Source organism: Ciconia boyciana, chromosome 2 (assembly GCF_034638445.1).
Source record: "Ciconia boyciana chromosome 2, ASM3463844v1, whole genome shotgun sequence".
NCBI classification, from domain to species: domain Eukaryota; kingdom Metazoa; phylum Chordata; class Aves; order Ciconiiformes; family Ciconiidae; genus Ciconia; species Ciconia boyciana.
The window spans coordinates 138,583,550-138,607,537 of NC_132935.1; the positions used below are offsets into that span (position 1 = coordinate 138,583,550).

The window sequence follows — 23,988 nt, forward strand, 5'->3', positions numbered from 1 at the left end:
CTAAAGTAAGACAAGGGACAGCAGACAAACTGGAAAAAAAAGTGGGACATCAAAATTATGCTGAAATACAGCAACAACAAATAAAACCTACAACTCTGTTCCTTTCCCAAAAAACCAAAGAGATTATATAAAAATATTAACTTCCACCATTCTCAAATTATCTATTTAGATGTTATTATAAGCAAATTATTTCAGCTACCTCAAAACAAAGTTCAATAATAAAACTGAATTTCTCCTGTAACATACGCAGCAAAAAAAAGCAGTCTTTACCAAATATATCATAACGTTGAAGAGGCATTATGAAAAGAGCCTTCCCCCCCCCCCCGCCCTGTTTTTCATTGTTTATGTTTTTAGAAGTAAGTTCTCCAGTAAGTAGTTCTGAAATATCTTGGGCTATAGAATTATTAAGCTAAAAAGAACAATAGTATCCCATATGCATGTAGATTATCTACAGCCTCTCAGGTAATAATACCATATGGAAAATTATTGAGTTAGACCCAAATTAGCAACCAATTAGCAACTTTGCTCCACTGATTTCTTAATGAAAACTTGTGCTATATGCCATTTTAATCATGCGAAGAATAACTATGGTCAATGCTCAGAAAAGTGACTCAAAATCCTTAAGCTCCCTGTACCTCTAACCACTTTTCATGTATGGGCTTGTTTGGTAATGTAAAACATACTCTCACATTACTCCAAGATAAAATTTGTTTTGAATAGTGTAGATGAAGTTGTGCACCCAAACCTCAGGCCTCCTACTATCAAAACCCCACACAGATTAATTAACTACAGATCAAAGACTTGTAAAAGTATTGGGCAGCAGTTAAAAAAGTGAGAAAAAAATACGTGTGTAACAGTAAGAATCACTATTTTGCGTATTAAAATTTCTTAATCAAATAGTCCATAATTTACATTACGGTTCTATGGACAGACATTTACTTCAGAAAACTAACTGCACAGATGCTCACTTGACACTAATTGTGACAAGTCAAAACTGATGCTGCAACACAGCATTTAAATAGTTACTGTCTCCTGCTATGGTCTTCTACCACATTATTTTAATACCTGAACACGAACATTCTCAGGTTATAAACTTCCTAAGTATAAATTTCATAAGTATAAATTTCAGTTTCATGGCTTCTGTAGCAATGGCTCAGCTTAATGATGCAAACCAACTGAATTGGTAAAGAATTTGACATTTGTTTTCTGAGCATCCTATACTATGAAATGCTCTGATGTGATAACCTTGCTTCACTGAAAGTGACTGGAGCAGTTTGGCCAGAATTATGGAGTATCTGACACATTCAAACGCCAACTGAATTATTTGATGCAAGTTTGATACTGTAAGAAAAAATTCTTAAGAATACCCACAAAAATGAGACCCCATCAAGATAGATATTTTTGCAGCCATAACCTACTACTGGTAACCAGACTGGGAAATTATTTGATATGTCATCAGCCTCCCCTCTGCCGTCACAGGTTATGTGATTTCATATTCTCTGCATCTTGTTTCATCAAACTAATTTTAAGTAATTTCAAAATCAAAGTAATTTCATCAAAGTAATTACACTTCTTCATAATGTTTTAACAGGAAATGACATTAAATACCAAAAAAAGGAAATGCACAGAAATCCTACCTTTTTTTTTTTTTTTTTTTTTTGGGGGGGGGGGGGGGGGTCAGTCTTTGCTGTGTCTGCACTTGATCAGAAAGCACATGTAGGCAGAATAACCTTTCATGCAGTTTTACTCTTTTTCAAAATGAAGGCCCAATGCTAAGCTATACACAAAAATAACTTTAGATGGTCCTGTGCGTATTTCTCAACCTGGCTTTCCCAATTCTGTTAATGCAGGATTGGAGGGAAACAAGTCTTTTAATCATGGCAACATCTCCAAAATTTCAGTTTTGAGTCACTCCTACACAGCCTACCTCCAAGATAGTTCCTTCAAGATCACACAGTATCGAGAATCAAGCCAGAGATGGAAGACAAAAGCAGTATCCAAAGACCTAAGCTTCTATACTTTAAGTGGCTTAAATTTCCTTAAGAGTTAACCAGCAAAACAATCAGGGGAAAACAATAATCTGGGCTTCAGTTCAGATTCTGCTGTCTCATTTCAGAAAAATAACAGACAAATGTACTGAAGAAATCCTTTAGGTACCAGGCAAATAGACTGGTTCCCAACTAACAGAAAATTCAAGAGTCTGCCATGGACTTTTTTCAGTACAACTTCAAGTGTTCCAGGCACGTGTAGCTTTAGGTAGCCAGGTAGCCCAAGTGCAAACATGCCTAGCACGCTGCTTCTAGAAAAGCCTTGAACAGCAGCAGTATGAGTCTTGCTACCAGACCTATGCCTGATTTTTAGGTACTTCGCAAGAGAGCTTCACAATGCCTACAGTTTGGTTTTTTTTTCATATCTGCCCTAGCATATGAATTTACTGAAAATGAAAAATCTGTGGTATTTTACAGTAAAATGCAATGCAGCATAGGTAATTCAGTTTGAATAAAGTCCTCTGTGAACAAAAATGTGCATGTCATTGTATGTAGTATCCTGCTATCTAGCATAAACACTTTTTAGAAGGCAATAAAATGAGGTAAATGACAGTAAAAATGATCTAACAGGTAACTTAAGTAATTTAAAAAGTTAATATGCAGAATTAATCCCTGTAAATTATATAGCAGAAATAAACTACACAACTGAATGTTAAGTTTCCTTTGATTCAAGTAGTGCATTCCAATAAAATAATGCATTTGTAATCCTCTGTAAAACGTAAGATTGTTGCAAATTGTGACTGAATTAACTAACATTTTCCTTGTGATTAATCTCTACATTAGCAGCCTTAAACTTCTAAAACTATCGTAAATCATAGCCTTTCAATTACTATGATTGATTGTTAATTTTGTTGCAGTGCATTTTAAGTAATTAATAATTAATGTGCTTGTTCTGGAATAAACTTCAGCTCATGTAGAGCTTCAAAACTAGCAGCTAACAGATTAAGGAAGAATTCCTTAACTTGAAGGCTGGCATGCCCCTCTGCATGGAAACATAAGAAACAAAAACGCTAAGATGAACCTATACAAGACAAATGCAATTATGGAAATATGGCAAGTAACAGTTTCAGAGAGAAAATTTCCACAGGATTCAGAAGAGCCTGTCTAGAACATACTTTCTGTCAAAACCAGAATTAAAGTATATCACTTTGTGCAGCTAAGGACTCAATCCTTTATACAGTATAAATTATCTTAAATTTGATACATACATTTGTAGCACCAGAATTACAGATGTTGCATACATTTTGAAGATTTTCAGTTATAGCATGATTTGATGACTCAAAGTTATGACAAATCTTATAGTCAATTTTACTCAAGAGTTTTTTTCTTTAGTAAATATGACACTGCATATGTTTTCTTCTTTCTCCCTTCCTATTCCTCACCTTCCGCTTTCAGGCCTGCCTTCATACACTGACTGCACATGCAGAACATTTCACTTGCTTGAAAGGTGAGACTTAGTATATTGGGAAAAATAAATACTTTCACAATTGCTTATTTCCTAGTAAACATCTGCATTAAAAATAAATACTACACACATGCTTAAGAATTTACTTTGCAGCTTTACACTTTTTGAATACTTTATAACCAGCATTCAAAAATCTATGTTTTCAAAAAATTCTATTCTATATTCTTTCAAATACATGACCTTAGTCTATTTTACCCTCCCTGTAATGCCGAAGTAATAATTTTGCCTCAGTTGCTGCAAATCAAATGAAATGGAAAATTCTAACTTAATTGACAATAAAACATAAAAATTCAATACACAAAACTATAAAAAAAAAGTATTACTATATGGTTGCTCTAAATTGTGGGACGAAGAAGTCTAATGCTTTTTCAGAGATTTGTTTAACCTGGTCAAATATGATTCTGCCCCATATATAAACGATATTCTAATTTCACTCTGCTTTTCTCAAATCTAGTATTGAGATATCAATTTTATATAATGCACTATATTCTGAAATACTACCCAAGCACATCTTAAAGCCAATAACTGAAGCTATGATACTATTTTTTTTAATAGCAGCAGTTGAGAGCTGGATTATTTTTTGAGAAGAGACTACTCTAGAAGTGAAGTAATTTAGAAGTCTTCCCTTGGAAGATTTTAAACTAGATTAGCCCATGGTTTCTTCTTTAAAAAAAGAGTTCTACATATTAAAATAAAAGACACAATTCATCTTAATTTTTTCTTTTACTAAAACAGAATAGACAGTAATACTGTGCTAGAAGCACTTTGTGTGTACAGTGGGACAATCACTTACTCTGGAGCATGGTGCAAGATGGAGAGCAAGCTTTACCTATTACATATTGAGCCACCTGAAATATACTTCCTCATCCATGTTTCTACTAAATATGGTTAAGTTCTAAAGGGAGCTATTAGGGAGCTATTTTTAAAGATTTGCATTATGGCCTCACAAAAAAAATGAGATACTTATGATTCAAACAATTCCTTTGCAAGATCTATCATTCTAAGTGATTCATGCAAGACTGTAACAAAGCACTCAGGAAACCTATTAAATGTTTAAACTATATACAACTTTAAAAGACTCACAAAATGAAAAAGAAAAGCATAATTACATAAATGTTTTCTAAACCAAACAGTAGATGTCACCTCTAAAAACAAATATATACTTTAAAATTATTTTCTGAGTTTGTTAGAAAATTTATCTTTCACATCAAGCTTTAGAAACTCCGTATTTCAAAATATGTCTTCAATTTCAAGCAAATATTTCCAATATTTGATTACTCCTTAAGATTGAGCGGTATATTGCTATAGGTACCCTCTGGTTTCACAATACTTTAGTTTCAACAACACCTTATAACGCCTTTCACTGAACTCTTATCTCCTTTAAAAAAGTGCTGTGTCTCCATGCCTTACACCAAACCTATCCGCATCAAATATAAAATATTAAAAACCCTCCATATTTTACTACTGTTCCTCTCAAAACTCAATTATAGTTCATTTGAGTAAAAAGATACTCAAAATCCACACTTTTCTCTAATTACAGATATAGCTTCCTTACTGTCATTTATAATGTTACAGATCAGACTTTGCCTCATTTGAGTAAAAGTTTTCAATTAACTTTTCACTGTTCGAGTAATTTGTAAATCTTGACTGTGCCATTCACTAATCTTGTAAAAGGTAAAAATTGCAGAAGTATTTGGTTAAAACTTACCCTGATGTATATAAAAAAATTCACTGTAAATTCTAAAAACAAAACAAAACAAAAAGTGTATCACAAAAGGATGACAAGACTGATCCTTTTTTGTGGACACAACCACAAAACCTAAACTTTCATTTCTAGTGCATGCTGCTATACTGAAACAGTCTTATCTCTATAATCTGACATCAGTGATTAAAAAAAGCACTGTCTTGGTATGTCTGTAATACATATCTATGGCAACTATTAGCACATATAAACATAGGGAACATGTCAATACGTTTTAGACAAAAGCTAATAATTAAAGATATTCTAACTTTAATAACTTTTTTTGGTACAAAACTATAGTGACTAAGGCAAACTTCAGCAAATTAATGAACCATTACAATTTATCAGAATGAAACGTACTTTCTAAGGAAGAATTTTAAATCCTTTCACAGGCAATTATTTAAAGATTTTAAACCATATGAACAACAGTTTAAGTAAAGACACTGCACATACAACAAATAATCCCTCAGCCATCCAATGCTACACACAAGCACCTAAAATGGAGATTTAAAAAAATGAATCTCCATTAGTCAAACAGTAATAGCTAAACAATTGAATACTTTTTTTATTCTGGATTCATTACTAAATACTCTGCTGCACTCTTTGAAATAAGAAATAATTGCTTATCTTCCTCTAATCCTTACTCAGTTAGCAATCATGAAGTGAGTGTGCCACAAAAATTTTAGGAAAACCTACAATTTTTCAAAGCAGATTGTTCAAGAGTCACATAACCAGCCCTGTTTGAGGTAACACACAGCAGGAAAAGCTAGAAGGCCCATCAAGATTATTCCTTCAATCTGCAGTTTCAGCAGTTGCATATTTCCATTTAACTTAGTGATCAACTTTCACATTCAGAAAAATCTCTTCTATAACATTCCCACAAACCTCCCTTTTCTTAGTTGCAGATGGGTAGGAAAGGGTGAAAATAAAATCCAGTAATTATAACACATTTGTTGAGTGAAGAGCAAAGACAATGATTAAAGATCACTAGCTTTCTGAGAAAGTTTTGGCTTTAATACCAGAGTGCCAAACAAAATGGATATTGAAAAAATACTTTTGTTTTCCCTCCTAAACATCTCTTGCTTACAAGGAGCCCTACCAACTTGCATTTAAAATAACACTGTATTTCTACTACCACAAAGGAGTCTTGCATGATGGTACAGGCAGGTGAAAGAAGCGGCAGGTGAAAGAAGCAGTGCAGGCAGAAGGTCTCTTCTCTTACTTTGTGACAACGTAAGAGAAAAAAGGATGCTGAAAACTTTCTCTGACATAGCAACGTTCTGTGGATCACACCCCTATACAGCTTTGGCTGCATAGCAGAAAGTCTGTCTGGTAGCTAGCATCTTATTACAGTCCCTGAATTTACCCTCATCAAAAGAAATACAGCTTTAAGAACCAAAAAATAATACAAAAAAAATATTTCAAACTTACTAAATACTTTACCATAATTTAGTAGTTATCAAAAATAAGCCCCCACAGCACTTTAGAAGCAGTGGTCACCTAACTTGGATAAAATAGCTGCTATTTATAGGAATTATCTGAAGAAAAGCAAGTTTTAAATTCATAATGTCTTTTAAAAACTAATACGGAAAAATAAGGCAGAAGATTTAAGAAAATATTTTTCAGAGAATTATGAACAAAGGATTAGAACATAAGAATCTCCTTTTCTCTTCCCATGCAGGATTACTATGCTCTTTCCAAGCCTAATTATGAGGATAGTTTATGAAATAATTTCTTCGGGTTTGGCCTGTAGCACGCTTATTTTTGGCCCATCTAAATTACTACTAAAATCTTTTCATCTAGTAAATAAGACATACCATGAATTTTCTACCATATTTTTTAACTGCAACTTAAATATACAGTTCTTCACGGCATTATCTCATGTTATCCTTTATGTCCTCAAATGTGGTATTTAACACTTCTAGAAAAAGCCTGAAGAAAACTAATTCACTGCCTTTTTCGCAGTAAAGCACAGTACGTGTTGTTCCCAGGATTCCTTCCCACAACAAAATGGTCTTCCTGCATCTTTTATTTCTTGCCAACAATAGGGCTGAAGAAAGCCCTTTATCTTGTTGTGGGCAGTTAAAAACTGTTGCTATCAGTTCTCATCAGTATAACTGTATCAGCAATCCCTGTAACATCCTGTCTCTATTTCACAGTCTGGTACTGAGCAGGATCTAGGAGTACCTAGCAGTAGTAGCTTGTCTATATAAGAGTCACACAGTTACTGATGAGCTTGTACAGGCACTCTACCTCAAATTTGGAAATAAAAATACAATTTGGCACACAACCCTTGAAATTGTATCAACTTCTACAGTAAACCATATGCTGTAATTGATACCAAAATCACCTATTCTGAGTGCAAGACATCTGTACGTGAGACACATTCTAAAGCTATGTATTGCTTGCATATATCATTGATTCTGACTTTTCTCATAACTCTGATTCCTTGAAAAAGATTAAAAGATGTATTAATCCTTCCAGTTAAAAACAACAATTATATCTGAGCTAAAGAGGAGATCTTGTCCAGAAAAATCTAGTTGAAGCATAGAGGACCTAAATACAACACTATTTTTTATCTGAACTTATTATGAGATCATTTTAATGAAAGCTCAGTAGATTCAATTAAAATCCGCTTTCTGGTTGCTAAGCTCCATTATTCTTCTTTCAAGAATTGTGAGCAGTTTCTACAGCTTCACAAAGAGGCCACAATGTCACCTATAAAGTCAAAATCAGCAGAAGTTGTGGTCAACAGTAGCTATTCAACAGCGGCTATTCTACACTTTAATTAGATTTCTGCACCTACTAAAACACCATTCAACAGATTTTTTTTTCCACTTCTGTTTCAGATAAGAAACATGATTATCAAACCCTTTCATGATCTGCATTAATGGAGGTAGCATTAATATGTTTTTAAAAACATAAATTCCTCATAATCCACATTTCAGCTCATAAAATTGTTAATGATGCTAATTTAATTACTTTTAGGATGTTCTTGTAGCTTTAATATCATTAAATTGCTGGTTTGTTTATCTTTCTGACCTGCTCTAAAACACTGACAATTCACCCTGACAAGAGAAAATTAATTATCTTGTGTTAGAAAAACAGATTATCTTGGTTATTTACATCTTAATCCACAGTGTAAATGTGTTTGGCAGGTCAATAAGTGAATCAAATCAATATTTCTGATGTAATGTTTCCCCTAAATAAGTTTTTTGTTTGTTTGGGGTTTTTTTTTGTTTTTGTGTTTGTTTTGTTTTTTTTTTAAAAAGCAAATTTTCTTTGTTATAATCACAATGACAAAGTGATGAAGATGGAACTTTAATTCCTCATAAGGTCAGAGCATCAAACCTACCTGACTAGATTTTCATTGTCTCCAGTCCCTTTGCAGGTAGCACATTCAGTTCTTAAATCCTCCGACTTGGGCTTCTTTTGTAGAACAGACTGTCGTTGTCTTCTTTCTCTGGGAATCCGTTCCTGTCATAGCAGAAGGCAAAAGAAAGGAATGGGGGGGAAAGGAGGGAAGGAAAGCAAATATTTTCAATTATAGCACTGAAAGTAACACTTCAGCCCAAAGTTTAATTTTTTTTGTGAAACTGTTAAAAAAACCCAAACAAAACACTATATTCCAACCTCAGCTTTTTCTTCTTCAGGCACAAAGCTTCGTTTTCGTCCTCTAGTTCTCTAGAAGAAAATATATTTAAAATTCAATATTAGGTAACATAATGTTTTTGCTGTTTATCTATTATTCATAACAACAACAAAAACATACCGCAGGAAATAATTTAAACCATTAACTACAGAACCACTGCAAGACAACTACAATAAAGATGTTAGAACACCAGCTTCAGATTCTGGATATAAATCTACAGAACTAGCCAAAAAACAAATATAAATATGTTTCTTGACCTGAACATGTAGAGTCTTATTCTAAAAAAGACTGCCACCAGAATTACAAATCTCTTACAGACTTTGCACAACCTTTCCCATACTAAAACGTGTAATTTGAAAATTGATATGAACAGTATGTTACACTAAATTCCTTGAGCACTTAGAATTGCTCTATTTGTAAGCAAAGTGATCAGATTCAAAAAAATCAAAATAAAAAAACTTCAAAACAGAAACAGAAAATAATTCTTAGAGCTTTTGAGGAGTAAGCAAGAATTAAAGCTTTCAAACCGAAGCTTAGTATAATGGGTGTATGGCAGACGCTCATAAAGCTGTAGCATATACTAACATATGACTTGTACAAAACAGATGGAATGGGTAATACAAAAAGTGGAAATTATTTCAGTATTGCAGTTGGCCAAAAAATCTAGATACCAAGAGTGTCAAGGAAAAGAGGTTTCCAGGAACTGTAACAGCAAACACCAAAGGTTTACAAGAAGCTCTGAGTAACTACATGCAACTCGCACATGAGTCCAGTTTCAGTCACTACAGTTTTGTCTCTGAAATAGCAGCATTATAACCTGCATGCATTAAATAACTGCCACAAGCAGACAATATCACAGTATCTCCTCCTTGTTTAACAAGGAAAGAAAACCAGAAGGCATGCAGAAGGAAATGAAAAACATCAAGAGACTATTCCACTAACCCACAATGTCTGATACTTTGACACCAATAAAATAAATAAATACATAAACAAACTTTAAAATGCTTGTTTTTTTCTGGGCCAAAATCATCATCTTAGGAAGTCATTTATCATGTGATTAAAAAAACACTGCCTACTTTATGATTCGTTAAAACTTTTTTTGAAGCAGCCAGTGTTCATCTCAGAAAAAGTAAAAACCAGCTGATCAAAAAAATCTTAAGCCAGCTGAGAATCACAAACAGCCATAAATCCAATACCAAAAAATCTAGTAATATGATGTTTCTCCTGTTTGGGGTCCTCTTTGAAGGGGATTTATACTAGTTTCAAACTAAGAATGTTCACTATTTTAAACTATTTTACACATTTAAATATAGTTATACTGTAAATAAACCTGCCATTTCAACACATCTATACCTTTCTACCTATGCAGATTTTGATCTGCACATGTTAATGACATACTGTTTGGGAAGGGGTTTTTTTGTTTTTAGGCAAGAGTTAACTCTGTAGTAGAAAGGAACGTAGTAGAATGGAAAACATTAGTCTATTTTGTGCCTTGTTAGAATACTTTAATTACCATCAAGGTTCTCTTTCACATTTCCCTAAAAACAGTTTATAAAAAATTGTAAAACCTTATCTATTTAATACTTATCAATATTTACTATACATTTAATAATACAGTCATAATTGAGGTGTTCTACCTTCCACAAGGTAGAGTGGAAGGTAGACACTACCTTACACGGTAGAGTCCAAATCTGAAAGAACCGATTTATTACAAGTAACTGAATTTATCAATGTAATATTAGAGGTATTAATGTAACATGGGCTACATGTCAACTACATGTTACACAACCCAAGGCCACTGTAAATTAAAAATAGACAAAAAAAGTGTAATCAGACATCAGCACATTAACTGCCAATTTTACTGCTTTCAACCTCTGGCATTAGTCCTAAGAACACTTACAAACTTTGACAATTTTAAGCCATGTAGGCCCTGCTGAATGCAGCTGTGTAAAGCTTAAAAAGAAGTAGGTGTAAAAGTGCATGCCAATATATGCAGTGTTATGGTCCTCATTCTCCATGTTTAAGCAGCAAAAGACAATAATGCATGCTTTGTACAGTCAGAGTAATACAATCTTGAAAACTGATATATAATTTGGAAATATAGGTAACAATGAAATCAGTTTTTACCCTAAGTGGAAAAGATTACAAGTTAATAACTATATTTTAAGAAGTGATGAATCATATTTAAACGTCAACAAAATGGAGAGACAAGATTTATAAATAATTTAGTCACCTTTGTCAAGAAAATGTTGGGTTTCATCTGTCTGCTATATAATGTGTGATGTATGTGACAAGGAATGTCACATTAAATTATGCCCGCATTATGCTTCCATTAGGTTAGACCCACATTAGATTTCTAAACCTTCAAACATACTTGAATCTGTTTGGCAATCACCAGAAAACAAACATTAAAATCAACACCTTTGACATACACATTTGTAGGATATTTTATATGCTTTTAAAGTAACAGAATTTTACATTAATATTTTCCAAACTGATTTCCACACTTAAACATTTGCAATGCTAACTTCTGCTCAGAATCATTATACTATTGCCAGTATTGACAATGGAAAATAACATCAAATTCACAACTGAAAATTAAACATTCTGTGATTTTCAACAAGAGCCTTCCAGTTATTAGGCATTTGTAATTTTACATATGTTTTCACTAAAGTTACCTTACAGGTTCACAGAAAAGAATCAGATAAACCTGGATTACTTTTCCAGTATTTTTCATTGCTATTTGCCTAAAAGTACTGTATTTGCATTTTAAAATGCTTTGAATAATTTCTGTCATTAGTGGGTTCAGAATTGGAACATAAGAGACTATAAGCATCAAATATTAGAGCTGCATGTACTTGCCAGAAGTAACAATTTAAAATTTAAGATTTCTTATAAAAGAAAAGCTTAAAGGTACAGTGTTATTATATATGTCTAATGGTAAACACTACAACTGAGATAAACTTGTTCATATTCAGAATTTATTTGGAAACAGAGCTGTTAATCCAGCATAAGATGCATATAAAGGCAGTGATTTTTTAATTGAAACACTTGGCAATTCAATACTATAGCGATACCTTTAATTTACGACTTCTCTATATCATAAAACGGAGCAAGTCAGTTTTGTGAAATTTGTCCCTGCATTTCCAAAGTGATCAAACAATAAGTCAGGAAAGCAAGAAGTCATGTTATCAGCACCCAAGCAAAATTCCCATTAATGCCAGTGCTATGCCAGCGGGTTTTTTGGTTTCACTGCAAAAGGTAGATATGCTCTAAAATATCAACCATTTGGAATGGACAACTCAGTCCAGAACAAAAGACAGCTAGATCTGGATTAGACAGATGCAACCCATACATGGCAACTGCCTCCAGATGCCATTTTAGGACAGGAATTAAAAAAAAAAGTACTGAACAATGGAATGTGGTTCAAAATATGTGACTATATAATTTTCTGTATGTAGAAGTAAAAGGTTTCTGTAAAAAATCCTTTCAAATGTTGACATTTAATGAGAGCTGATTGGCAAGTCTTTGGTTGTGTCTCATCCTAAGTCATATACTTGCACAACTCTGGAATTCATTCAATGTGCACTCAAGTAAGAGAATTCAAGTAAGAGAATTCAACTCGGGAATTCATTCAATGTGCTATGTGCTCAGACACTTCCCTGCTATTAAAAGGAGGATTCCAGCTACTGAGCTTTAGATCCCACAGCATCAATGGAATCACCATGCAGGCACCTACATTCTGGTTACTATACAGGCAACTTAAGACTTCCGTTGGCAAATAGATTATATGCCTACAGCTAAGGGCTAATTAAGTACCGATCCTATATAACCTTAAATACCCCAGAAAATCAGACAAACTTATGCCAAGGTCGTAATCATGACACACAAGGCAGATACTATTTTTCATTTCATATCCTTTCACAATTAGGGCCCTTAAAAAATAAAAATAAATAAATAAATAGATGCTAAAAACAGCCAAACTAGTCAAATTTTACTTCCTTATACTATACCATAATGTTCCTATTCCTCCCCTTCTCTAGTGACTTTTTAACCTCTCCTTCTCTACTACATTCAAACCATGTCTCCCACCATATTCCCAGGTTCTCCCTATGTTCCCCAGCTAAAGTGAGGACACACTAGGACAGGTTCCAAACAACATGTGTTCTACATTGGAAAGTGAGGGACCAAACACAAAGGATAACCGAGCTTATAACTAAAACCTCTTCCTTACTCAGCAGTCATCCTTCCCATCCAGCTGCTCTAAAAAATACCCAAGAACTTAATTACCTTTGGCGTACATACCTCGATCAAACCTTGCCATAATGTGTCAACAGTTTACTAGAGGCAATGCTACTAGAAAGGCAGGCAACTGTATAACTTATTGTTGTTAGAAAACCAAGTTAAAAGCTATTCTTTTCTGAAATAAACAAACAGTCAAAAGATCTAGCTGCTGTGTTATGAAGAACATACCTTACACTGAACAGACATGAAAGAGAAAAATAGTGTCTTATTTCATTATTCCCAAAATAATCTGAGCAGACCAAGAAAGATCAATGAATTAAAATTAAGATGCAAGCATAAAATGAAAGTATTTTTAAACAAGAAAAAAAAAAAACTATGAAAAAGTTAAAAATAATAGAAGATAAAAATAGATTAAATTTTTCGCATAACATTTTGAGGGGAAAAACCCCACCTCTATAGGTCAGCAAACTGTCTTCTAACTAAACTCTTTAAAATTGCATAATATAATGTTCCTCAAGTAAACAGACTGAACCATTTGGTTCGATGAAATCATCAAGGTGAAAGCAAGCCATCTTTTCCAAGAATATCTTACTAAGGTTTAGCCTTCACAGCAATCTTAATGCCCTCCCTCAGAAAAAAGTAATGCTCTGGATAAATGAAACCTAAAGATTTAAAATGTCCCTTTCGGTCTTTTACTTCAAAGCTTGTCATCTATGGAAGTTGGAGAACCATCCCACAGTATTAAAGCATACACCATTCCTCTGAGTTATTTCACTAACTTCTGACTTTGCATCAAAATTTGGAAAAAAACAAAACAAAACAAAACCAACTGCTTCTAGCCTCTCCAATGTTTTAAAAATTCACACAAAACATTACAAGACTACCTACACAGAAACAGTGATGGACACAACGTACAAATAGCTATCAAACCTGAAAAGAAAGAGAAGTAGAAAAAAACCAGCATTTGCTTGCCACTCTCTAATTTAATTTGTAATGATCTAAGACGACAGTTACTAAAATATTCCACAAAATATATAGTATTTTGTAATATATAACGTAATTAATAAAACACAATTAAGAAAGAATGTCAGGGAATGCCTCTAAAAAACTGGAAGAAATTAGGAGAACTAGGACAAGGGAAAGAAAAATAAAAAACGGGTTTCTTTCAGCCATCATGTTTTGTGACACAGAAGTATGCATCTGTTGTGTGCAGCATTCTACTGTTGTGGTGTCCAAACTTGCATATCAGCTTAGGGAATTAAAAAGAATTGGGACATAAATGGCTGAAAAATAGAATACTAAATAAGAAATGAATAATGCATGATGAAGCAACAAATGATATGACATGATGTGGATCAAATGAATGAGTGAATTGGAACTAGGGTGACATTTTTAGAAGATATATGGACAAGAAATCAGAAGAGGTGTGGGGATAACATGATTCCAACACATGGAAGGAAATACTGTACTCAAGACACTTAGAAAACCAAACAGTCAAAAAAACTGTCCAAAATCGAATGACAAATGTTGAGGGAAAAATGTGAGCAACAATGGGATCAAATTGTCAACCCAAAAGTGGGAGGAGAAGAAGAAAGACTGAAATGGAAGTCTCCATTTTGGACTTGGAAAAGCTAGAAGTGAACACTTAAATTTCACATTCAAGCTGTTTATAAGCAACTCAGTAACAACTGGACAACAATATGAAACATATGTAAAATGAAAAATATTAGATAATGCATTGACTGTAAGATTTTGGATATTTTCAGAAAAATAAATTCCATACATGAGACAAATGAAAGACATCTGTAAGGGACAAATAAAGCCTCGGATGAGTCCGACACTCTCTGAAAGGAAATAGACTGTTTACAAAACAGCAAAAAACCAAAGCTGCAAAGTCACAAAGGAAACAGACTAACTGCTGTCACTCACAGATGCAACAAGTTGATATGTTAGTTTCAAAGTGTGAAAGCAGAATGGTGAATGTGACAGAATGGGTGCCCACGTGACCCAAACCCACCATGGCTGTCAGTAAACCACATCATTATGCCTCTCTCCTTTGTCCGTAAGATACATGCTTTAAATCAGTTCATCCGAAGACAGCAATAGAAGGTAGAATGTTCTCTTGGAGCAGTTTTGCTTTGCCAGCTCAAAGAAAAGGAAAACCAATGACTCATCAACTGACCAAAAGGGGGGAAGCGATTCCCAAGAGTCACAAGTGCTCCTCTTAAATATTGAGCATTTCCTGAAGTGCTCCTGGAGGATAAAAATTTATACTGTCACCTATTTAATTTCTCCTTCTACACACAAAAATATACAGGAGGTATACAGTCTGTATACAGATATACAGAAGATATACAGTATTACAAAGACATGGAAAAGAATATGAAATACTGAACACATCTGTGGTCAGCACCAATGCTTCAAGTCTACTTCACATAAGGTGAACTAGCATGGTTCTGGATTTGATCTGCTCAGTTACTTTGTTTTTCAGTAAACCAACAGCGATTTCTGCATGGCAATTCCAAAAAGTTATTTGAGAAAGCTAATTTAAACCCAAGAGGGGTTAGAGCACAATGATACTTAACAGAACTCAAGAGATTCCCAGTCATTTGTGGAAGTCATTCCACCATTTCAAACATCACAGTAGATAGCACTGCTCCCAGCTTCTCCCTTGCTTAATGTTACATAGATAGAATTTCTTTTAATTGTTTGCACACGCACACAAAGGCAGCAGAGGCCCAGCACACCTGCTTATGCTGTCGTATCTGTGTAAATTCAGGGGTTTCACTACATTGTACTGCTGCTAATAGACAGGAAAGATGATCCTTATTATGCTGGTGCTTCTATACCTCTTGGATGTCACAGAAACAATACTGTCATATACATAGGGCTCTTCTTTTCAGCACTGAGTTTCTGATACCCCAGGGTGCCAGCACTATTAGTGGTATTACTTTTCTCCGTAAAGGTAAGCACAGGAAATTCAGTCAGTAGTCCAAGTGCTCCTGGAATCTGGGGGCACATGGTATCATTAGGAAGGTGTGCATTTTCATTTGAGAATTTCATACAAATAATTCAAAATTAGTCACAGATTTCATATTAAAAAGCTTATTAAATTACTAAAGACACACCTGACTTAAAACCATTGGTACTATGACAATTCCTTTATTGTGTAAAAAAGTTTGTAGATGTTGTTTTGTGTTGTAATTCTTAGAGGGCCAAATGTGAAGAACTTAAGATGCTTTGATTTTTGTAGATCTGTAAATCTCATATTTCTTCTCTGAAATAGCACATATTTGATTTTTGTTTCCATGACTGACCTGCAGCTACGGTGATTGCTCTAGAAAGACATGTAGCTACATGAAATGCACAGTGAAGAGGGCCAGCATAAGATTACAACTGTGTTTCAATTCTGTTTCCTATCTCAATGCTTCAGTCATTTTCATTTTTATCTTATATCACCTTATAGTTGACACACTAATATTAATGATAAACTTCCATAGTTTTACCTTGTACCAAACTATGGTTCATTGATACATATCACACATACCAAGAGCTTTCTAACCCTAATCCTCTCACTCATACAGCCTTTAACGTATACTTGTTAATGAGAATCTAAAGACAAAAAAAAAAAAAAAAAAAAAAAAAAAAAAAGGAAATCAGTAAATATCAGAATGCTATGGAATCATTCCAAACAACGAGGTCATGGCAAGGAGTCATTTCATTACTACAGAACAGAAGACGGCTCTGATATGAAATATCAGCAGAACAGAACGCTCAGAAAACAGAATTGGGAAAACTTCCACTACTACCAAAAAAGTAACCTAATGAAATCACTGTCCTAACTATCAAGAGCGTGTATAAAGCAAACTATAGATTTTCAAAAGCCTGAGAAAAAACCCCACAGGTTGAAACTGCACAGATAATGTGATCCTTCTCCTGTTAAACACAAACCATGACCATTTTGCTAAGACAGCAATTTTTAATCCATGATGTCACCCAATCCTTATTAAGAGTTCAATGTTATAAACATCCTTTGCCAATGAAAAAGTTACTACAATCAAGCCAGTTGCAGAAAAATCCCTTTGACTTCCTTTCTTTGTTAAAAGGCAGAAAAAATATTCTATTGATGGCCCCACACAAGCATAAAATTATTTTAAATAAAGGTAAGGACAGCTATATAGACACCAGATGGCACACTCGCTCAATACAGATCAAAGTGAATACTTGAAATGGTACATATCACTACTATTCAAAATATATCTCCGAAACACAATTATTTAATTTTCCGGAAAGCTGGCAGTAATAAAAAGGGAACTGCCAGACAAAAAGAAAGAGCAGTAAATCAAAATATGATTATAAAGAGAAACAAGTCGACCATGAAGCTTAATTACACAGAATTACAATTTCGGCCTTTTTTTTTTTAAGTTGCCATTCTCTTGAGAACTTTTTTTTTTTCCCCTAGAAAAGCAAAAATTTTGCAACATTCCTGCTGTCAAGCTATACTATCACTGAATCTGGCAATTAACTTGAAACTACTCTTTCTAAGACTTAAACATATAGCAGAATTTGAGAACTAGCAGGATTACTTTATATCCTTTTTAATACTAATATCCTCCAAAGCACAAACGTTTGGAGAACCGAAACAGAAGCAGGAGGGCAAAAAGGCCAGAAGAAGTCAGTTTGCAGCTGTTGCTAAAACAAGTGATTCTCTTCTGGAAAACTGAACTTAAATGCACTTCTTTGCAGAAGTGATAGATATGCTAGTTACCTTTACTCACAGAGATATCGATATTTACACCATTGGAATACCATTTGGAATATGTCCAACTCTTCATGCCTTTGCTACATCAAAAATAAGTGATCTTTCATCTATGGGTTTTTTTCCCCAAGTTTCTTAAAAAACAAACCAACCAAACAAACAAAACAACCCCCAAACCCCAAACAAACAAAAACAAACAAACACAAAGCTCTGATATGCCCCATTTGTTTCAAGCACTGTGGAATCAATTTATCTTACTTTCCTCCTTTCTAAATTTGACCTCAAGCCAAAAGAAAAGAGTCCTATACTATCATGTATTCATGTATTTGGCAGGCTGATTGATCTAGCTTTTGTATGTTTGTATTGACATGTCATAGACTCAGCTGAGCTTTTACATTCAGTGTTGAAAAACCTTAAGTTTCAGATAGGCTGAGTAACTCCTGATTATTTTGTTCTAGAGTATTAATGCTCAGTTGACAGCAATTTCTTTTAAGTCAAAAACATGTCAAAACCAGTATTATTAGATAGTTGCTTTAAAAGGTCTTCCAGGTACCTATTCAGAAGTCATATTTAAATGGTTGACCAATCATCGACAATGTTAATTAAAATGATGACTGATAAGTATAGATAAGTGTTTTAAAATTATTTGCTGTTTTTATGAAGCACTGATACTTAGACTCAAATTGGAACTGACGTTCTGTTTTCCTCCTGTAGCCATCTTTTATTCAAAACTTGTATCTATGACATCACATAATTAAGTTACACAATAAATGTTTGGAAAGCACTTTGATGGAAATGCTTCCGTTAAATACAAGATAACAGTCCTGTTTATCTTTTAATATACTTGGTAAGAAAAAAAAAAAAAAAAATCCCTCCTCTACTATCTTTTCCTATTTGAAACAAAAGCAAGAAATAAGAATTTATTCTAAATAACAGTATTTATTTGTCAAACAAAAGCAGTATACACAACTCCTCTCTGTGCTAAAAACAGTTTGTAGGTGCTTTGTCAGGTTTTTTTTTCTTATTATTATTTTTTAAAACTAATCCACTTAGACCATTCAAAATAATGCAGAGCATCCCACTCTAAACCTCTGCTAAGCGTATCCTGACACAGATGTAAGGCTAAGTACTTAAGATGAGAAAAACCTGAAAAGAACTGTTAGGTTCATAAAGGAAAAGAAGGAGAAGAAATAGTATGGGTTGCAGAAGGTAAAATTAGATGTACTTATTATTTTTTGCAATAATGCAAAACAAAAGGAAATTGTAAGGTTACACTTAAAGCAGAAAAAACCCACCAATATTTTCTTTAAAAAACAATTTTGGAAAAGAAAATCTACAACATCAATGAATTCAGGTGCTTCGAAGGAGTGAAAAAAAAATTAAAAAATTTTGCAGGACTTAAGTGCACATCCATAATTAGGCTGGATAAGAAACAATGGTAAAATTATGAATACTTCTAAAAGGGTCTTTTACTTTTCATAGTACACCTGAAGCAGACAGAAATTAGAAAAAAAAATACTCGAATAAGGAAAAAAGTAATTATTCATGAAAGGGCGTGTCCTTTTCCATCTCTGAAATCAATATTACTAAATAGGAGCTGCAGAACAAGGTGATCACAATTCTGAAAGTACAATTTAACATGAAATATTTTTTCATATAGTTAGCATATAGGTTTAGTTAATCATAAGCATCTGTATAAAATGTCTTACAGATATCAGCTATTACTGTCATCCGTAACACCTAATGCAACCTTACCAAAATAAAATATTAAGCCTTACCCACAATTTCTGTCAGCAAAGTAATGAAGAGTTAACTATGATAAACCACTACAATGAAATCCAAACATGTAAGATGCATTCTGCTCTCTTAGGTATGTGGCAAAAAAACCCATCTTTCAATTATATAAATTCAAGATAATTTTTTGCAAAACAAATGGAAATTCCCTTAAGAGCAATAGATACACAATTCAACAGTCTTATAATTGCACTTGTTGATTATAACTGTAAGCAAGGCTGATTACACACTGTTAGCTAAGCAGGCTTGCCAATTCCTTCCAAAAGAAAACTAGATTGAATAAAACATGCCCAGATATACAAAATAAACTGAGAAGAGAGGACTGTGAAGTAAGTATAATTTCAAATTGTTAATTTTTTCTTCTTTATTTTAAACCATTTTAAAGGATTTGAGCAGTGAGTACACAAAGGACAGAACACGTATCTGGTCATCGTTGTTGAAATGCACCACACAGATGTTCTCTGTGTAGTCAGACTCAAGTAAACTTCATCTGAGAAGTTGTTCAAAGGTCAGGTTTTTTTCCCCCTGAAATATACAGACAGCCCCAGACCTAATGAATTAAAAAGTATTCTCTTCCTAAAGCAACAAAAACTAACACCAACTTTCCTGGGTTCATAGCAAAGGTGAATGGGAATCCCATACTGCCAGGAATTATCTCTTAAGTCTGAGAGGTCTGTTATCTTCATTTTGTTACACAGCCTAAGTGCACCAAGATCATGAAAGAGTTGAACCAAAGGAATTCAGCCTAGTTCAGAGAAAGAAATCCAGCAGATGTCAAGGGTGTGAATCTTCTCTTCCACAGTTAAGTAGAAGACAGTAGGAAACAAATAAAATAAAAAATAATAATAATAATAAAGAAAAACCTGTCAGCTATGGGAAAGCTAAAAGAGTGGAGATAACTTTAACAGAGGAGCCCTGCCCACATGACAGCAAAGATGTTATCTTGCAAATCTGTATGTTGTAGAAAAGCAGACACTGGAGAAGGCTGAAAGAGAGCCTAAAAATTCAAGCAGAGGAACAAAGTCTTTCTTAGACAGGTAGCAGTAATTCTTCCGCAGTACAATTCTGTACCATGCCAACATACTAGTCAACTCAAAGTAAATTTAATCTCTATATTACATACCACAATGTGTGTAGACATATTCTGTAACACGAGGTACCAAATCACCAGTATAGCACATCAGTGTCACAGCATGAGGGCAACACTTCAGAGCAATCAGACTTCTGTCCACTTAGCACAGAAGGAGCTGGGCAGTTATTACATGGGCATTAGAACAAACCAATCTTGTCTTCCTACGGACTTCTGTACAATGCCTTATATCACTTTGTCTATTACTACTATGAAGAATGTCTTTCCTGCAATACTTTTAGTTCTCTTTAGTCCCATAATAATGATTCCCCACCTCTTAATACCACTATATTAGGTGTAAAAAGAGGGAAGAGAGAAAGAAGAAAAAGGGGAGAGGAGATGCAAAAGGTTCAGTAAGCAGGAACACCAGATAAGTCTTCTTTCTGTGTGAACAGCAGCATAACAACAGTCAGTTCAACTTACCCAGACAGCTACAAGAACCTGCATGTTCTTACACAGGGAAGAAGGGAACTTTCCCTCAATGACAAAAAGAAAGGAAAAAACCTCCCCTACAGAGGTTCTCAATTATTTACAAAATTTAATTTTGGATTACTCACACTCCTAATAGTTTGACTAAATTAATCATTTTGGCTTGAGCCATTCTTAAAGTTCTTCGTAGTCATAGACCAGGAAAAGGAAGCCATTGAGTAAAGCTGCGGCCCAAACATTCCAAACATTTAAGGTTAGGTCAGGAAAATACTTGTACACTCAGAAGAGGCAAGTATGGTATCTGCTATTACAAGCACAAAGTCTGTAAAGCCCTGTGAGGAAAATAAAGTTGTGTTGCATGAGAGATAAAGTTGCATGAGAGATGAAGCACTTAGGCTAATACTAAGTATATTGGAAGATGAACCACCAGTTTATATATAATTACTACCTATGTCCAAAGGGTCATGGGAACACTACTCATTCCCTAAACTGGACCTAAAAACCCTTTGATAGTTTTAGGTACATTTTATAGGTGATGTGACACATCACACATGAAAAACCTTGTTTTAGAAGCAAGGAGGAGAGCAAAATTTTAAGGATTAGAGCACCAGAGAAACACAACAGAATACAGTGATTGATAAAAAAGTTCTACTTTCAATTGAAAGAAAGATGCTAAATACTTAAATCAGTACAGGAAGCAAGAGCTTTTGCTTCTCTAAAAACTATCCACCAGGAAAGTCTGAGAAAACATACAATGACTCGTAAGACTAGGAAGCTAAAAAAACTGAAGCAACGAGGTCTTGTGATAGTCAGTGCAGTCAGTCAGTAGGCTGCCTGTACGTAAGGAAATGACTGATTACTTCACAGTTGTAATTGACAATTCGATATATTTAAATCTTAGCATACAAGAACAAAGTGTCCTTACTGCTAAGGTGCAGAACAGCTGTAAAAGCTAAGTTTAAGTGCAAACAGAATTTTCCCTTTTTCTGCAATTAATGGAGGACTTTGTGACCCAGGTAAAAGGAAAAGCTTGTACAGCTCTTCAGTTCAGTACCATGTTTCCCAGCTTTTTACTGTAACAAAACGATATATTTAACTCAAGTGATAAAGCATTAAACAGAGGAAAGGGAATTTATAACAGAAATAGAACACCAATCAAATTGAAATCCTGCAATTCAAAATGTCCAAAACATAAGTCAACTTAAACAAAATTATTATGAATATGAGCTGCATAACAACAACTCAACCATCGTTTACCGTGTTTCTGATTGGAATTTTCTTCGGTTCTGGTGGCACATCCTGAGGAACAAATTTCACTGGTTCCTTAATCTGCCTCCTTGATCGTTTGGTCCCATCTGGTAAGGTTTCCATGGCAATATCAGCCTCCATGTCACTGCTACCTGCCTGGTCACACTCTGAGCATTGCCTGCAAAGTGGAAGATTTTCTATTTAAAACTGCAGTCACGAAAGTAGAAAAAGAAACATATTGAAGTGTTTGGGTTTAAAATGAATTCAAAAGTCAAGAAACCCAATGGACACCTAAAGAAGTCCCTCAAATATATGATATTTTAAGCAACTAAGCAAAAAACCAAGAAAGACTTCCTTATTGCTGGGTTTTTTTCTGACAGTATTTAAATGTTGAAAACCAAGATTTTGAAAGTAGGATTTACTCTTCAATAAAGATGCACCCTACTCCACCATTTGCATCCTACCACATCGCCATTTTTAATGGTGCCCACTGATCTGTAATCTATTAATTGTTGTAACTGCTGCTGCAGTTTAATCTTTACGATGAGATGCTGCTGAATTCATTCTGATGAGAGCACTCTTTAGTGGCAGGGATTCAGAAGAAATGTCTGTTATGAAAATCAATTTTAATATGTATTTTCTAAGGAAGTGGGTTTTAAATCTGAAAAAAATAGTTAAGAGACAATTAAAGATCTAGAAGCTGGAGACGTATATTAACAAACTTTGAACACTGAGTTGAAAAAAAAGCCTGTTGATTTTTTGAAAAAGTACAAAATCACAATCAGAACTCAAAAATTAACAGATGCTAAGGTAATGCTATTAACAAGCTCCATGACAGATTTAACAAGATGGGAAGTCATCAAGTTTTGTTCTCATTTGCAGAAAATACTCAACTTATGCAAACTCATAAACGTGGATGTTAATGAAAATTGTTAATGAAAACTTAAAAATTTTACCCACTGATAAGAGCCGTTTTTTTAATTCCTTCTCACATTACACTTCTAATTAAAAAAACTATAAATCCTTTCAAACAAATTCCAATTCATCACTGTTCTCATACTAAAAATGTTCTTTTTATAATACCAACTAAAAAAAAAATCATCATTATCTTCTGCTATTAGTTGTCATTAATAGGGATACACACATTAAAATTATCTAAACAAAGGAGCCAATTTGCTTTGGAAGGAGACAAACAAAAACCATTTATTTAATTACTTGAAGGTAAATGTTAAGTGTGTATACTTGTGACAAGAAGGCATACTCACCCTGCATCTAAACAAAAGCACAAAGTCGGGTATGTATGTTGTGTCTGAGCTGATGTCTTCATATGTACTCGTTCAACAGGAATAGTTTTTCTCCTATGAACTTCAGTAAGGGCTAACACAATATTAACTCCATCAACTTTCCATGCTTTCTAATTCTTTCAAACTAATCCAAGCAGTATTATCTCAGATCTCTCCTGGCTATACCAGAAGACA

At 34.0% G+C, this 23,988-nt stretch overlaps 1 protein-coding gene across 1 annotated transcript in view; it reads right to left on the bottom strand.

The window, feature by feature from the left end:
- The window catches only part of PHF14 (PHD finger protein 14), a 170,195-nt gene that overhangs the window by 89,381 nt on the left and 56,826 nt on the right, over positions 1-23,988 (bottom strand). Inside the window, 3 exon segments of the mRNA XM_072854214.1 lie at positions 8,610-8,731; positions 8,888-8,938; positions 22,520-22,688. Of these exon segments, the coding sequence (XP_072710315.1) occupies positions 8,610-8,731; positions 8,888-8,938; positions 22,520-22,688 (342 nt within the window).